The following is a 17,283-nucleotide window of genomic DNA, read 5'->3' on the forward strand; positions in this document are numbered from 1 at the left end:
CTGAGACTTATTGACCCGACACGTTGACCCGCTCCACGATCCGCTCCATATAATTAAGTTGGGCATTCTTAATGGGCCAGAATTAAAACAAAACGGCCCATCTTCGTTGAAGCCTGCTCCACGACCTCTTCTCCACCACATTTTACCTCAAAATCTGAAAAATCGATTTTAGGGTTCTTGTTTATTTTCTTCATCGTGAAAAGGAGTTCGACGGAGGTGAGAAGATGGAATTAAGCTCGGGATCTTCTAGTACCTTTAGGAGTTTAGATGGAGGCCGGAAAGTGTGTGATTATGGATTACCTGCTAAGATCTACAAATCCAAAACTGAGAAAAATCCAAATCGGCGGTTCTTTGGCTGTCAGTTGTACAAGGAAGGAAGTAATGCTCATTGCAAGTTCTTTAGGTGGTTTGAAGAAGAAGAGCTGAAGAGATTGCCGAAAAGCTCGCTCATAGAAGCTGAAGCTGAAATTAATGCGAAGAACAAGATGATCGATCAACTAACAGTGACAATCAAGGAGCTCCGTGACCATTTGGAGAAGGTAAAATGGGAGATATCATCAATTGATTCCGACGATGATGAGAAATATTCAATTGATATGGGATTAAAGACAAAGGCTAAGATTAAGGAGCTGGAAAAGATTGTGCATCGCCAACGAGTAATTATCACGGGTTTGACGGGTTTACTTGTATGTGCCATTGGAGTAATTGTCTGTAGTTGAGTTATTGTCTTAAGTAGAGTATTTGCATCAAGCTTGAGTAGTTTGTTTGTCTTGTTCTTGTTTGGTAATGAAATTGTAGTTTGGTAATGAATTTGTAGTTTGGTAATGAAATTGTAGTAATGAATTTGTAGCTTGAGTAGTTCGTTTGTCTCAAAGATATTTGATTACATGACCAAAAATAAACTAAAATGTGTCCAAAACCAAGCTGATTAAGAGTTAACATCACCAAATACAAGACCAAAACACAATACCAAAGCAAGTTAACATCACCTAAGACATGACCAAAACAAGCCGATTAAGTGTTAACATCACCAAATACAAGACCAAAACACAATACCAAAACAAGTTAACATCACCTAAGACATGACCAAAACAAGCCGATTAAGTGTAAGACATGATCAAATACATGACCAAATCACATGAACAAAAAATTTCTACACCCTCTACATACCATCCACTCATCCAAATAGTACCCTATTGATAAAGCTAATCTGAGGTTCGGATGAAGAAACATCTTGCACTTCAGGTTGAGTCTCAGGAGGTGCCTGTTCCATTGCTGCAAAAGCAGCTTCCATTTCAGCTTGATCTTGAGCTTCCAATTGAGGGACATTGTTTTGTTGCAGTCTCTTTGCCCTGCTCTCTGGAGACTATTGAAAGAGAAATGACCAAAATCAAACGCAAACAGAGTTTGAGTGTAGGCAGATGACAATGAGACAATAAAATTTCATATATACCTCATGAGGACACTTTCTTATGCACTATTCTTCCTTCCCGACCAACTTTTGTTTCAGATTTCTTTTTGCGTGGTGATTCATTTAAACCCTTGATCCTTGCTTTACCCTTTGGTCTCCCAGCAGGATGCTTGAAAGGTGGTGCTGCAATCCTTGGTCTTCCTGAATCTGGCCAGAATTTTGATCCATTCACAGGTTTCAAACATCTTCTATATGTCTTTTGCCATTTTGCAGTCAAGTAATAGTCTGAGATGTAGTCTTCCACTTCAAAATTCATTTCCCTGATTGCACATACAGCATGACGACATGGAATACCAGTCAAATCCCACATCCTACATGCACAAGTACGATCACTCAAGCTAACTGCATATCCCATTCCAAACTCAACAATCTCATACTCCCCGCCAGTGGTTCTAACCATTGCGCAATATTGAGCTCCTTCACATGATTTCTGTACCTCTGTCCTTGCTTTGTTGGTGTACTTTGCAGTTTCTTTTTCAGCAATAGTGGACCTGTTGGCTACTCTTTGCATTGCATCTCTTCTTATTAGTTCTAACATCTGGACAAGCGGCTTTCTCTTTGCAATCTTCAAAGTTCTATTATATGACTCTGTATGATTGTTGTGTGTATCAGCACAACAACAACCAACCCTAAAGAACGCCCTACACCATGTAGTTGGATCCTTTTGAAGTAGAGCCTGACAAGCATGTGCATCAAACTCCTTGAAAATGCCAAATCTTCCTTATAATCACCACTGTTGTAACTGCTTGCAAGAACAAAGGCTTCAACATGTCAGCCTTGTGATTTTTCTTCAAGTTCGAGTAGATATGCCTAGCACAAGCTCGATGCTCTGCCATTGGTAACTCAGTAGAAATCCCATGAATCAAGCCTCTATGCATGTCAGAAATGAGAGTGATGTTCTCACCTAACCCCAAGCCCAAATCTCTCTTCAACTTGCCAACAAACCATTCCCAATTTGGATTGTTCTCACAATCCACCACTGCCCATGCTATTGGAAATATCTGATTATTAGGATCCCTTCCAACAACAGTAAGCATCATCCCTTTCATCGAGTTCTTTAAAAATGTACGATCTAGACCAATGATTGGTCTGCAATTCTGCTTCCAAGCAGTCCTCAACGCCTCAAAACAGATGTACATTTGATGAAATGCTTCACTGCCATCAGCTCTTGTTGTTGTATTAATCTCTACTGTAGTATGCAAATTGGACCTAAAAGGAAAAACAAAACAGTTAGTCAAACCAGAAAACAAACAACAAAGAATAAAGGAATCTATTTAGAATGGTAATACTTACTCAAGTAGTTGCTGCTCATAATCTCTTAACCTTGCAAACTGGTTATCACATTCAGCCTGTAGCTTATCAAATACACGTCTTCTTGCAACTTTAGCCTGGTTTGGTGAGATAATAATGTTGTACTGCCTCTTCATCTCATCTTTTATCTCTGGACCACTCATCGCTGGATCTCTCCTAATGTCTTCAAGGAATAAATTAGCAATAACAGGGGTCTTTATAATCTCACACCTTCCTGTTGGATGACATTGATGGTCAGGAAAATAGGTCTTCACCATCCACTTGCCAATCGGGTTCTCCACAGCACAATAAACTTTCCAGCTACATCCTTTTCCTTTACATCTAGCACCAAGTCTCTCCTTTTCCCATCTATCATAAAAAACATTCCTTCTGGTTTTCAAAACATATTTGACCACATTCTTCTTAAAGTCAATCCCACTACAGAACACCTGCCTTAAACTGAAGACACCATCTGGTAAACCCCTCTTAACCAACCTCTCTGCTTGTGCTTCCTCATCACCAGATTCATCATCTGTTGCAGGATAGACTTCGTCTTCATCTGGAATCTGTTCCTCATAATTGTGACTGTTAAACACTGCAATCTCTTCCTCCTCAACATTCACAGCCTCTTCCTCAGCAATGTCAGCCTCCATATCTGAGTCTGATGATTCAGACAACCCTGCATCTGATTTCTGACCATCACTGTCTTCATCTTCACACACAATCTCTTTGGTAACTACTTTTCTCTTTTTCTTGACCTTCACACCAGCTACTTTTGAGGCTTTCTTTGAAGCAGTTGCTGTGTCTCTGGCTTCCTTATTGGCAGCTTCTGTGACTTCTTCATTTATTGAATATTGAATTGGCTTCTCAAAGTATATGTCAACCTCTCCCATCCAGCGTGCTTTAGCAACCAACTTCTTCTTATTCTCCTCAACATTCTCCCACAGAGGGATCCTGTCTGACATGTCCTCGTAAGGTAGCTTGTACCACATCCTCCCAACGTTATTATTGTCTTTTGCAACCAAATACATGACAACATCTTCAAAGATTGTCAAAGAATCCACCTCTAAGACATCAACTATTCCATCACCGTAGCTTAACACTCCACCCTCTGTCTTGAAGCAGCCAGGATGATGACATTTCACCTTCACCGTAATCTTCTGACTATCAAAATACCAAAAAAAAAAAAAAAACACAAACGGATTTATCAATGTGAAAAGAGGCCATTTTAAGACATAAACAATGTGAATAAAGACAAACATAAGCCGACACAAACTCGACAAGTCTATCATTTTGAGAAGAAGAGTGTGAACACAATTTTTTCTTCTCTTGACTTAAAGAAATCTCCAAATCAACCCTAAAAAGTTCCCGACAACATCCCCACTTGCCCACATGCTCAGACCCAGTAAAAACCACAACTTGTTGTCGAAATAAATCCTACAAAGTTACCAAATAAAGTTACCAAATCAAACCGCAAGCATAAATGTACCTCATTGGAACGAGAATCGAAACGCGACTTCGTCTTCTATCTCGATTTCAACCAACAATGTCACCGGATTCGTCTTCTCTAGCTTCAAACGCTTCCAATCTCTCATAAACCCTAAGTGAAAAGGGGATTTTTTGTTCTCCACAGATCTAAGATAAAACCTTTTTACGAAGATGGTGTCGATTCAATGTTTTAATGAAGATGGGCTTTATTGTTTTCACGAAACAAATTAATTAGAAGATGGGCCGTTTTGTTTTAATTCTGGCCCATTAAGAATGCCCAACTTAATTATATGGAGCGGATCGTGGAGCGGGTCAACGTGTCGGGTTAATAAGTTTCAGACCCGATTTTAAACTGGGTTCCGACGAGTCAACGATTGGTCAACCCAGAGTTTTTAGACCAGTTAACCGAGATTTTATGTCTGTGGTGTAGAATACATGACGACATATAATTCGAATATGTGACCATGATATACATATACTTCAGGTAGGTGAGGGTCCGTTCTTTTAGTTGGCATGTGTGGTCATGTATTTTCCAACAGTTGAGGTAGCTGACCATTTTTTTTTTAAAATATGGGAAAACTATTATCATTCAGTAGTGGGGCTGTGGCTAAGGCTAACAACAAAAACTGTCGTTGTGAATAGTTGTTTTTTGGTTACTAGAACTAGAAGTCTAGAATCAAAGTAGATGATCGGTCGATACAATCCAAAAAGTAAAGATAAAATTCGGTTTAAGGTCCCGGAAAAAAACGAAAAATATTCGGTTTTGGATTCTTTCAAGGTTTGGTCGGGCCTTATATCACTATATCGAGAATGGACCACTACCAAAATGAAAATTCTCTAGTCTCAATTTCAAAAAAATAAAAAGGTTCAAGATATTTTTCCCCACCGCGTTTCGAATGTAATGGGCCAAAAAAGCCCAATCTGCTAAAATAAAAGTGTAAAGCCTCTTCCATTTCCCGGAAAGCATCTCAAAGCGTGACACGTGTCGCGTCATTCAGTTTTCTTCATCTTTCCAGAAAAACCAAGCAAACGACTTTACACGACTAAGAAAAAATCAGACGAAACTGAGAAAATTTCAGTTTCACTGTTTCAAAATCATCCTAAATTGAGTAGATTCTCTTTGAATCTTTCGTTTTGAGTCGATTTGTTTAGTTGATTCATAGATCAGTGATTGTGAACTAAGCTCAGATTTTGCCATGGAAGACGAACCAGGAAGCGAAAATGAAGGAGACACCATAGTTGCTTCACCACTTGCAAAATGGAGAATCGAATTCTCGAGATCATTTCAGAATTACTTAGACAGATCTGCTCCTAACATTGTTCGAAGATGGCTTGTGACTTTAGTCGCTGCTGTGATCTATATCTATAGGGTTTACTCTGTTTATGGATACTTCGTTATCTCTTATGGCTTAGCTACTTATATCTTAAACCTCTTGATTGGTTTCCTCTCTCCTAAAGTTGATCCTGAGCTTGAAGCTTTGGATCCTGATTCTTTACCTGTTGATGATTCTGATGAGTATAAGCCCTTTGTTCGTCGTCTTCCTGAGTTCAAGTTCTGGTAAAAATTTACTCTTTTACTTTTGATGATGGATGATCTTGAATTTAGGGTTTGACGAAAAGTTTGTGTTTTTACCATTCTTGATCAAGTTCTGGTAAATTTACAATTTGATTGATGATTGATATGTTAGTGAATTCGTGTGAGATCTGATTTAGGTTTTGATTTCTCATGAAAGTTTCTATTTTTGCCAATCCGATGATCTGGTTTAGGGTTTGAATTCTCATGAAAGTTTTGTTTCTTTTTGCTATTCTTGATTGATTCAGGTATGCAGCTACTAAGGCATTTGTTGTTGCATTTGTGATGACTTTCTTCTCCTTCTTGGATGTGCCTGTGTTCTGGCCGATCTTGTTGTGTTACTGGTTGGTTCTGTATTCTCTCACTATGAAACGCTTAATCGTGCACATGTTCAAGTATAGATACTTTCCTTTCGACGTTAGAAAGCCTGTAAAGCTGCTTAAGTTTCTTGTTCACAGTGTCCTTACCTTTTTAAGACTCAAGGTAACTTTGTGCACACGAGTGATTTGTATTCGATTTTCTTTTGGATAGTCTTGAATCTCTGGTTTGGAAAGTAAGAGTGCTTAACATAGATTATGCTGATGTTTTTGACAGAGGGATGGTGGTGGAAATGATAGGCCCAGTAGCAGCAATTCATCTCAGGGAAATGAAAAACAGGATTAGATGTGAACCGTACATCAGGTACTGATCTTTACGTGGTGATAGGCGAAGCAAGAAAGGATACAAACTAAGAAGAGAAGAATATCAAGTAAATTGTACTATAGTCATGCTGGTGGACTAGGAAAACAAAAGTTCTTGAAGCTTATCAGAACTAAGAAATCTCTCTTATGTTTTGAGTAATGCATTTTCTGGTTTTCATTGTAATGTGTAACAGTGTATTTACAATTATACGTTTAAATGAATTTGGGAATCACATGTAGGAAAAAAAAGTGTTCTCTAGAATTCCAGGACTTGGATACTACTGTGGTCTGTGGACACAACTAATCACACAAAGCTGTGTTGACAGCCTCTAATACCTTGCACTGGTCCAAATCGTCTTACAGAAACAGATGCAGATTGGTCATCATTCTCGGAAAATTGTATAGATTCGAGTGTACTTACCTGACTTCCTAGGTCAGTACTCTTATCTAGCATTTTGGGTCTTCTATTGGTTTAGATATCGGTTCGACAAACATTTATAGGTTTTATTATGCACAATTACATTTGCAACAACAACAAAATATAGTGAAGGATCTAGCATTGACAGATTAGTGAGAGACACTCTTTAAGACAGTTTCCTTTCGAGATTGTTGCTCAGCTTGCCAGACCAAGAAACCAATATTGGAGTCCTTAGGGGTCCGAGGAAGTTCAGTGGGTAAACCACAGATTTTTGACCAACTCAGATATGTTATACTCTTTGATCCAAGTTTGATGCGAGTAAAAAGACAGTAGTATAGACCAAAATGCAAGATTTCAAAATTCGAAGAGAGATTGAATCAGCTCCAATGAAAAGTGAACATAAAAATAGCAAATACAAATACTAGTCTTAATGCATAAGAGAAACCCGCTGAGTCAGACAGAGTGTTTAGTTTTCTATTTCTAATTTGTTTTCAGATATATTTATTCAGTGGTTCCATTCTTCTGGTAGTCGAAGCGATTAGGGCTGGGAAAACTAACCGAACCGAAATTTCCGAACCGAACCGAACCGAGATTTTCGGTTTTCGGTTCGATTTCGGTTAAGAGAAGATAACCGATCGGATGGAATTATAATATGCAATCGCTAATCGGTTCGGTTCGGTTCGGTTCATCCTAACCGAACGGTTACCCAAAATTAACCGAACTACCCGTATTACCCGAAATTAACCGAACTACCCGACCCGGTTTAACCAAAATTAACCGAACTACTCGTATTACCCGAAATTAACCGAACTACCCGACCCGATTTAACCGAAATTAACCGAACTACCCGTATTACCCGAATTAACCGCGATAATTGACCCGATTTGACTGAATTAACCAAACTTAACCAAATATCTAAAATATTCGGTTAATTTCGGTAACCAAAAAAAATACCCGAAAAACCCGATACCCGAACCGAACCGAACCGTTTATTAATTCGGTTATTTTCGGTACCATTACTCAAATTCCGAACTACCCGAATAACCGAATTACCCGACCCGAAGTATCCGACCCGACCCGAAGTCGCAGGCCTAGAAGCGATTTTACGAGAAGAACCTTTTGGTTTCTCCCAATCATCCAAAATCCGCCATGGAAGCAGCTACAAGAATCTTGAGTACTTCTTCTGTTATCAATCATCGTCTTCTTCTCAGTAAGCTTAATCTAAAATCAGATCCCCGTACGATCAAGCTACTACACAATGCCGTTTCCAGAGAATCCTCTATCTCCGCCTTTCGTATACGATACTCTTCGCTTCCACCCAATTCGAATCTCTTCAAATCAATCTTCTTCCTAACGTCAACGTTTCGTTTCGAGAACACCGCCGTTCACGCCAATCCATTCCGATCCGAACCTAACGATGGCGTCGCTGTCTGGAACAGAGCTCCACGGAGTGTGAACGGAGGTGGAAACGCGGCGATATTCGGCGGGAATGAGAAAGAGACGACGGTGGTTCTTCTCGGTTGGTTAGGAGCGAAAGAGAAACATTTAAGGAGATACGTTGAGTGGTACAATTCCAGAGGAATTAACGCCGTTACTTTCACCGTCGACGTTAGGGATTTGCTCCGGTTAGATCTTGGTCGGAGGCTTGAACGACGGATAGCTGAATTTGGGAATGAATTGGTCAATTGGGTATCGGAGAAAGAAGATGATGGTAGAGAGAAATGCTTGGTGTTTCACAGTTTCAGTAACACTGGTTGGCTTGTGTGGGTTGATGAAACTAATCCTTGTGATTCTGATCTCATTATTAACGATGATGATGAATCTAGTGTTGAGTGTAATTGAATTAGATGATGAATGTGCTGAATTTTTAAGCTTGGTGAGCCTTTTACTCTTTGCAGCTATGGTGCATTGCTAGAGAGCTTTGTTGGTAGACAAGATTTAGTAGAAAAGATTAAAGGTTGTATCATCGACTCGGGAGGAGCAGATCCTCTAGATACTAAGGTATGATCTTTTTAAAATGTTACTCTACCTTTTAAGGATGTGTTTTGAATGATTTATCCACTGCTTTTGTGTCTTGTATTGGAAGTGGAAAGGCCAATATTGTTGTAGTTGTAGGTTTTTTGTTTACTGGAGAGAAAAGGAAATTTCTTTTTTGAGCTATTGTGAAACTGTTGCTAGTTTGAGTTCTATGTTGAAGATTTCTGTATTGATACAAGCATTTACTGAACCATGGCTAGGGGAATTTTGATTTTGATACCTAAGCAATTAGCTTTGTAGATAGATAACTCAGTACTTAGAAAACACCATAGCTATGAGTTAAAACCGCTGATTTCTTTTGGTTACATTGCCATCATTCACAGTTTATGTTACATCGGCCTATATATTTTGTGAATGCGATCTTGTTTTCTTGAAAGATTATGATGTCTTAAGCAGGTGAACAAGTTACAATGAGCTTTGCCTTCGTAGTGCATGCCCGAGCTTGTTCTGAAGCCCCTTTTGTTGAAAATTGATTCGTGTACTTAATCATTGCGTAGTCTTAATAGACATCATAATCATTCATCTTTGCATAGATTAGCAATGAGTGCAGATTATATAGATCAACAATTGAACTCTGTTCTTTTGCAGATTTGGGCAGCCGGGTTTACTGCTGCTATACTGAAGAAGCGGAGCTCCACCATAACCACAGAACCAAACAGTCCCATAAAAGAAGACGATGCTTCAACCCCACAAAAGAAGGAACCTTTAGGAATTGAAAACATGATGCTATCATCTCTAGAGAAACTCTTCCCCATCTTCTTAAACCTCCCGGATGTCAATACGTAAGCTTCACGCTAGACAGTAGACAACCCATCTGCTTCTTGTTTGTATTTTAGGTTGATTAATCTGAGTTATTTGTTCCTATTGCAGGAGGCTAACGAAAATCATCCAAAAACTATATGAGAACCATCCTCCATGTCCTCAGCTCTATCTTTACAGCTCAGGGGACAAAGTTGTTCCGTCTCAATCCGTTGAGCTCCGCATCCGAGAACAACAGAAGATGGGAAGAAACATACATTCTTTCAATTTCAAGTTCTCTCCTCATGTCGATCATTACCGGAACTTTCCTGACCTGTATTCCTCACAGCTTCAGAATTTCTTGCAAGAGTGCTTCACACCAACAAAACGACAAGCTCTGTGACATTGGAACATAGATCCAGGGCCGTCCCTAATCACAGCAACATGAAACAATTGTTTGGGGCCCCCAAAATTTTTGTTGCAAAATTAGGCCCCCAAAAATACTTTTTATTGTAATAATAGGCTCCATTTTCTTAAAATTTTATGTTTTTGTGTCAAATTTGCAGAATCTTTGTAGCCGTGGTTTGTTCGATAGAACAAGATAATCCGAAGGAGATAGAAACTCGAAATTGTGTCGACGTGCTACTGAGGCTGGGATTGTTTCTGAAACTCTTATATTGTTGTTGTTGCTAGTTTTGCTTTCATATGTATAACCTTGAACGTATTCAGAAAAAAAAATGTAAAACCTTGAACGACGCCGGAAAATAAAAAAATAAAGGAAAAAAGATAGTCAGCTACACGAAGTATAACAGAATACATGGTTACACATGCCAAGTTTAAAAATGTACAATCAACTACACGAACTAAATGTATTGCATGCCCACATATACCAACTATATGACGACATGTAGTCAACATCACAAACATTTTATTCCGGTACACTAATCATCAAAATCCGGCATTGACCATCGTTGACCGGTATTGACCAACAAAAATATTCAAAAAAATATATTTTTATTTATTTTAAATGTTTTTAAAAAGAATTATTCTATAGAATCGGTTATGGTGTTGTATAATAATAAGAAAAAAAAATAAATTCTATATTTTTAAAATATATATATTTTGTATGATAATAATAATTAGTTAATTTTTTCAATTTCAAAACTAAACCAAAAGCGAAATAAATAAAATTCTATTACAAAAAATTGAGTATATGACTCTTTAGTCTAAATTTTGCATGGTAAAAAAATATAAAGTTTTTTGCTAAAATCAAAATCATAATACATAAAAAAAAGATATATAGAAAATTTTATATACTCTTTAGTCTAAATTTAATATATTGTTAAATTTTTGAAATTAAAATTATTAATACAAATTCTCGTAATAACGCGTAAACAACAAAAAAATTCGCAATGTTTCTTTTTAATATATAGAAAATATAAAATCTAACGATATTGATTTTAGCAAAAGCATTTGTAAAATAAGAAGTTAATGTTTTTTATTGACAATGTACAAATAAGTATTTCGCTTAATTATTTTTATTTCACTTTTATTTTAGTTTTTAAATTGAAAAAACTAACTAATTATAATAATCAATATATTAGATATATATACAAAATATCTTTATGTTGAATTTAATATGTATTAGTTTTTAATATTACATATTTTTGCATATCTTTGTTGGTTAATGCCGGTCAACGATGGTCAACGCCGGATTTCGACGATTGGTGTACCGGAATAAGATGTTTGTGATGTTGACTACATGTCGTCATATAGTTGGTATATGTGGGCATGCAATACATTTAGTTCGTGTAGTTAGTTGTATATTTCTAAACTTGACATGTGTAGCCATGTATTCCGTTATATTTCGTGTAGTTGAATATCTTTTTTCCAAAACTAAATACTACCTTAACGGCGTCGTGTTTCCTTCCCAAACGGAAACGATGTCGTCTACTCTTACCTTGTAATAAAGACCTCGCATCGACTTTGTTAAAATGACGTCGTCTGTCCGTTCTCTAAACAATAACTTTGTAAGAATGAAGTCGTATCAACATTCTTTAAACGACGGCGTATTAGCTTTCTTCAACGCCGTCCTCAAGCGGCGTCGTCTAGCTTTTTTTTTTTTTGGGTCTTAACTTTTCTTCATGACGTCGTATCAATACGGATCTTCAGCTACGATTTAACGGTGTCATCTTCGCTTCATAAACGACGATGTTCTTGACTCTATTTTGAAACGACATCGTATTCGATTTGCAACGTCCACAAACGGCGTCGTTTGTTATACCACTATAACGTTTTGTTGTGGCCGTTTATGGGAATAAAACAACACGCATGTTACAGCAGAATGGGTTTAGAAATTGTCGGAGAAGAAGAGTTGGGGATTTTGGTAGTGGGAATCGATTTCTTTTGTGTCTGAAGCTGCGAATTCGATTCAATTAGGAGTGACAAAGGATTTTAATTTCTTTTGGGTCTGAAGTCTCCAAATCAAATAATTCAGAGACGAACCCTAAATGGCAGCTACTGAAGATTCGAAGATGTCTCCGGTGAATTCGTTTGGTGCTGTCGTTCTCGGCGGTACGTTTGATCGATTACACGATGGGCATCGAATGTTCCTCAAGGTAGTTGTTTTTTTTTTCTCTTCGATTTCTGCTTATGTATGGGTTTCTTGAGAATTGAAGTAACCATTGAGTTTTATGGTGGGGTTGGAAAAATCAGGCAGCGGCGGAGCTGGCTAGGGATCGGATCGTAGTGGGAGTGTGTGATGGTCCAATGTTGACGAATAAGCAAGTAAGCAAATCTCTTTTAGATTTGTTTCCCTTTTTGTTTAGATTAGTAGCAATTTTAGGGAAAGTTGGTGACTTTTGTTTCAATTTCAAAACTTTCTGTTTCTTAGACCCAGGAGATGGATTTTTTTTATTTTATATTGGTTAGTTTGACTGATTTCGAGTTGGAGTGATGTTCTTATGGTCAAGAAGCAAAAGAAGACCCTTTGAACATCTTTGTTCTGAAGTTTTCTGTGGTTTTAAGCTCAAAGTCTGAAACTTTTTTTGCCCTTTGTTGATGAGCTCTTTCGATGTCTTATTCCTCTTCGTCTTCACTCTTTTGTGTTTACAGTTCGCTGAAATGATACAACCCATTGAAGAAAGGATGCGTAATGTGGAGAAATATGTCAAGGTAATTTCACCAGAATGTGGAATCTCTTCTATCGGCAATTACTTGTCGTTGCCATTACATGTGAATTATTTAATGTGTGATGAAAGGAAAAGGGAAAGAGGATTTTGAGTGTCTCTTATTTACTTTTTTGCGTGTTCTTGTGTAGTCTATCAAGCCCGAGCTGGTTGTACAAGCCGAACCCATTAGTGATCCATATGGTCCTTCTATCGTCGATGAAAATTTGGAAGCTATTGTAGTCAGGTTTTCACCATCTATCTATTAATCTTTCCACATGTTCTTCTATTCACTTGCTTGTTTAAGACTTCTTATACTAATCATCTGCAGCAAGGAGACGTTACCCGGTGGCTTGTCAGTTAACAGAAAAAGAGCAGAAAGAGGGCTTTCTCAACTTAAGGTTTGTCCTTTTATCCACCAGACGTTGCCTGATTCATTTTAAGATCTTCAGTCATCACTTGAACCAATCGTTCTTGGACGTGCTTGTGCAGATTGAAGTTGTGGAAATAGTGTCTGATGGATCGAGTGGGAATAAGATAAGTTCGAGTACTCTGAGAAAGTTGGAAGCTGAGAAAGCCGATAAACAAAAACAACCGGCAGAAGAAAAAGCATCATGAACTCTTCATACAAAAAAAAATCTCAACTTTGGTTGTAATTTAATACACTTCTGTATACCCAAAATGCTGTAAATTGGCTTAAACAGATCAATAAAGGTCCAAGCTTTGCATTCCCTAACTCGAAACAAGAACTAGTCATATGTGAAAATCAACTTTGGTTGTAATTTGAACACCTTTGTGTACCTTTGGCATCAAAATGCAGTATATGATCTGCAACATCAATAAAGGTCTAGACTTTTTTGCATACCTTTGGTAGCAACGGTGTCGTTTTTTATTTGTATGTTTAAACGTCGACGTATACAAAGGAAACATGAGGCCAAATCGGAACAGAAACGTTTTCAAAGCAACGGCTCTTTTGTGATTAATAAAAGAGCAAATTTTGAATAACAAATCTTTGAAACTGAATAATCGGATTCTTGTAGATCTTCTTTATAACTTCCCCATATCTCTTCCTTCTCCTTTAAAATTTGAAATCACAGAGGAGCGCACAGAGAGAGAGAAGCGAAGTTGAGAGAGAGAAACGGTTCCTTGTTTAACAAGCATTTATTGGGTAAAGGTCTCTCCTTCTTCCTCTTTGATATTAGGGTTTCTTAGTTTCATCGATTATTGAATCGCTTCTCTTTTGCAGTTCTTTCTCCCGGAAAACTGAAACATCCCGTTTCAGAGATAACGAAGATCTTTACTCTGTTTCACAAACCCATCACCGTATTGCTCTGTTCTTATCTCCTTCTCTTTCGTTTCTAATTTCGTGATTCTCAGATTCTTTTCTCTGATTCTTGTTTTAGGGTTTTACAAAGATGAATGATCTGATGACAAAATCGTTCTTAAGTTATGTTGAATTGAAGAAACAAGCGAAGAAAGATATGGAATCTGATCGAGATTTGGAGAAAGGTGAAGACTTTAACTTCGATTTCAGTCCAGCGGATGAAGAAAACCTCTCCGGTTTCTTTCAAGAAATCGAAACCATCAAAACCCTAATCGAAGAGATCACTCATCTCTTACTCGATCTCCAAAACCTAAACGAAGAAACCAAATCAACTCACAGTACCAAGATCTTACGTGGGTTAAGAGACAGAATGGAATCAAACATCGTCACCATCTCTCGTAAAGCCAACACAGTCAAAACCCTAATCGAGACTCTTGAGAAGAGAAACGTTGTGAATCGTACGAGTTTCAAGGAAGGATCTTGCGTGGACAGGACAAGAACTTCGATAACTAATGGAGTTAGAGCGAAACTGAGAGAGACGATGAGTGAGTTTCATCGATTGAGGGAAAGAATCTTTGCTGATTACAGAGAAGATCTCAAAAGGAAGTATTTTTTAGCGACTGGTGAAGAACCAAGTAATGAAGACATGGAGAAGATGATCTCTGGATCTGGGTCTTGTTCTGATTTGGTTAAGACATTTGAAGGGAAGCCAGAGATGGATTTGAAGACTAAAGAGAGACATGAAGCAGTGAATGATATCAAGAGGAGTCTTAATAGGCTTCATCAAGTGTTTCTTGACATGGCTGTTCTTGTTGAGACTCAAGGAGATCGAATTGATGACATTGAAGCTAATGTTGCTAATGCAGGGAGCTTTGTGAGTGGAGGTACTAATAGTTTGTACTATGCTAATCAGATGAAGAAGAAGACTAACAGTTGGGTTCTTTGGGTTTCGATTTTGGGTGTTCTTATTCTTCTTGTGTGTGTCATCTCAATGCTTGCTTCTCGTTAAGTGTTTTGAGAAGAGATTTGGTTGTTCTTTTGTTCTAGTTTTATTTCATTAGATGTTTTCATGTTTTGTGTATCAGAAGAAACTTCAGGTTTTGTATTCATGAATCTTTGTCCACAAATCTTTTGTGTTGATCATATTAATGTCTAAGAGAGAAGAAACAAGTGCATGATGTAATGTTTCGATTGGACTAGTAGATATCTGAAGTATAGTGAATCAAGACAAAAGGTTCATAATTAATTGACTAGTAGAGAGATTCAACAAGAACCAAACAAAATTTGGTGAGATTGACAAAGATGTGATACAAACAATAGAGAACAAACAAGCAAATGAAAATGGAAATGGACGAAGTATTTAGTCATTTGAGTTAATTATATAGTTAGCAAACATTTAGTTGATCTTTAGATTAGATGATTGGCTAATCAATTGCTATATTTAGTCATTACTTTTTGCATCTACCAATTTAGTCAACAAAACAGGATTACTAGTCACTAAACTAAGGTTTTAGTACTTATTCAATTGACTAGCAGATTTTGAGAACATTTAATAAAAAGAATGATGGGGTAATGGTAAGAGAATTGACAAGTGTAAGCTGGCAAAAACATATAGTTCCCAATCTTATCAAAATTATCAATCCCAATGGACAAACACACAAATTGGAATCAATACCCATCATGCTTTTCTTCTTTTTTTTTATGGACCCATACACATAACTTACATTTGCATTTGTGCATTACATAATATCTACTTCTCACTTTTGTGTACAAAAATATTTATGTAGGATATAAAATAGTTGTATTGTGGTCCACATATCAAACACGAGCCACTCTTAAGTTTTAATTAATAATACTCCTGATTGTGAATTTCAATGATTCAAGTTATTAGCTTTTAAAATGTAATGATTCTCATCTTCTAAAAAGCTATTTGTTTACTATCTATCACAGGCTCTTTAGTCACTTCAACATCATAACTCTAATGGTAAGATTCTGGTGAATAAGATGAAACTAAAATGTAGATTACGCGCGGTAAATTAATTTTAAGGTAATATAGTTTTATTTAGAGTTACCAATTTGTTCTTTTCTACATCCATTAACAAGTTTTACGAACAAATAAAAAACATCCATTAACAAGTTTATGCATGAACAGTAACCATTTTTTGGGATGAATGCTACAAATGTTATTCATGTGGCAACTGGAAAAGTCATAATTTACTTGAAGAAGAATTTTTTTTTTCGTGATTTACTTGAAGAAGATTTTGTGCATATAATAAAGTCATATCCTAAGAATACTATTTTTAAATAATATGTAACCTAGTAATTTGTGTTAGTGTTGTCATTGTGTAACCATCACATAATTTTAAATTCGATAATATGCACTCACAAAATAATTATTACTTGAAGATATATAACTATAATAAATTGTCAAAAAAATCAATCATATGGGTGGAGAAGAAGGATATTTTTGGGTATACGATTCATTAGGTATTGTTGGTACCACATATCAAAAGTCATCAAAATTTTAATAGGATAGTTATGTCAAACAAATATATGAAAAAGTTAAATTAGGTGGCATATATAATATATTGACTATTAATTATTTGCCAAATTCATAAAATTATAATACCACTTCATGGAGTTTGATCTTAACCCAGACTTTCTCATATGTATTGTTATATGTATGGTGTCAAAATGGGTGGCTTGACAGAGATTTTGAAGTTTTAATTATGTAAATTGATACATCATACATGATACATGATACATGTGTGATGTGTATATCATTTTAAAAACATTTCAAATTGTTGGATAAGGTCAAACAAAAAAAATGAAGTAAGTACGTATGTTCAAGTTGTGTTTATAGTATACTTAGCACGAGAACAATTCTTAATTTTTTTTTGAACATAAAAGTGTACTTTTTATAAAAATATCAAACTCCATATATTAATTCACGGATAAGAACTCTCTTCTACAGTGAGCCAATCAAATACCGTCGAACTTATATTCGAAAAATAAAATCTGCGACCTCTTGCACATTTCACAAGATGAACGACGGAGGTATTACCACTACAAGGGATATACTTAATACTAAAAATAG

At 36.7% G+C, this 17,283-nt stretch overlaps 4 protein-coding genes across 5 annotated transcripts; 3 read left to right on the top strand and 1 right to left on the bottom strand.

Moving 5' to 3' along the window:
- Nucleotides 1-898: 898 nt before the first annotated feature.
- Nucleotides 899-4,395, bottom strand: LOC110229723. The gene is made up of 2 exons (XM_021030471.1): nucleotides 2,765-4,395; nucleotides 899-2,680 (listed from the first exon to the last, which is right to left on the bottom strand). Exons 1-2 carry the CDS (start codon nucleotides 4,051-4,053, stop codon nucleotides 2,164-2,166), a joined length of 1,806 nt encoding a protein of 601 aa, XP_020886130.1. The 5' UTR covers nucleotides 4,054-4,395; the 3' UTR covers nucleotides 899-2,163.
- An 859-nt stretch (nucleotides 4,396-5,254) lies between these two features.
- On the top strand, nucleotides 5,255-6,764 carry LOC9322229 (protein RER1D). Its single transcript, XM_021031999.1, has 3 exons — nucleotides 5,255-5,807; nucleotides 6,071-6,305; nucleotides 6,417-6,764. The coding sequence occupies exons 1-3, from the start codon at nucleotides 5,446-5,448 to the stop codon at nucleotides 6,483-6,485; spliced, it is 666 nt and encodes a 221-aa protein (XP_020887658.1). The 5' UTR covers nucleotides 5,255-5,445; the 3' UTR covers nucleotides 6,486-6,764.
- Nucleotides 6,765-7,460: 696 nt separating this feature from the next.
- Nucleotides 7,461-10,419, top strand: LOC9320188 (transmembrane protein 53). Its single transcript, XM_021031998.1, has 4 exons — nucleotides 7,461-8,683; nucleotides 8,819-8,921; nucleotides 9,546-9,739; nucleotides 9,828-10,419. Exons 1-4 carry the CDS (start codon nucleotides 8,070-8,072, stop codon nucleotides 10,096-10,098), a joined length of 1,182 nt encoding a protein of 393 aa, XP_020887657.1. The 5' UTR covers nucleotides 7,461-8,069; the 3' UTR covers nucleotides 10,099-10,419.
- Nucleotides 10,420-11,876: 1,457 nt separating this feature from the next.
- LOC9320189 (syntaxin-112) lies at nucleotides 11,877-15,415 on the top strand. Of its 2 annotated transcripts, XM_021033630.1 has the most exons (8): nucleotides 11,877-12,313; nucleotides 12,411-12,482; nucleotides 12,810-12,869; nucleotides 13,015-13,109; nucleotides 13,194-13,263; nucleotides 13,355-13,459; nucleotides 13,995-14,036; nucleotides 14,266-15,381. In XM_021033630.1, exons 1-8 carry the CDS (start codon nucleotides 12,206-12,208, stop codon nucleotides 15,193-15,195), a joined length of 1,482 nt encoding a protein of 493 aa, XP_020889289.1. In that variant the 5' UTR covers nucleotides 11,877-12,205; the 3' UTR covers nucleotides 15,196-15,381. The 2 variants fall into 2 exon arrangements, with proteins under 2 accessions (XP_020889289.1, XP_020889287.1); XM_021033628.1 differs by lacking the exons at nucleotides 11,877-12,313; nucleotides 12,411-12,482; nucleotides 12,810-12,869; ... (1 more) ...; nucleotides 13,194-13,263; nucleotides 13,355-13,459 and adding an exon at nucleotides 14,109-14,185 and having other exon boundaries at nucleotides 13,763-14,030; nucleotides 14,266-15,415.
- Nucleotides 15,416-17,283: the final 1,868 nt, after the last annotated feature.

The sequence above is a fragment of the Arabidopsis lyrata genome (assembly GCF_000004255.2).
Source record: "Arabidopsis lyrata subsp. lyrata unplaced genomic scaffold ARALYscaffold_3, whole genome shotgun sequence".
In the NCBI taxonomy this organism is placed as follows: Eukaryota; Viridiplantae; Streptophyta; class Magnoliopsida; order Brassicales; family Brassicaceae; genus Arabidopsis; species Arabidopsis lyrata.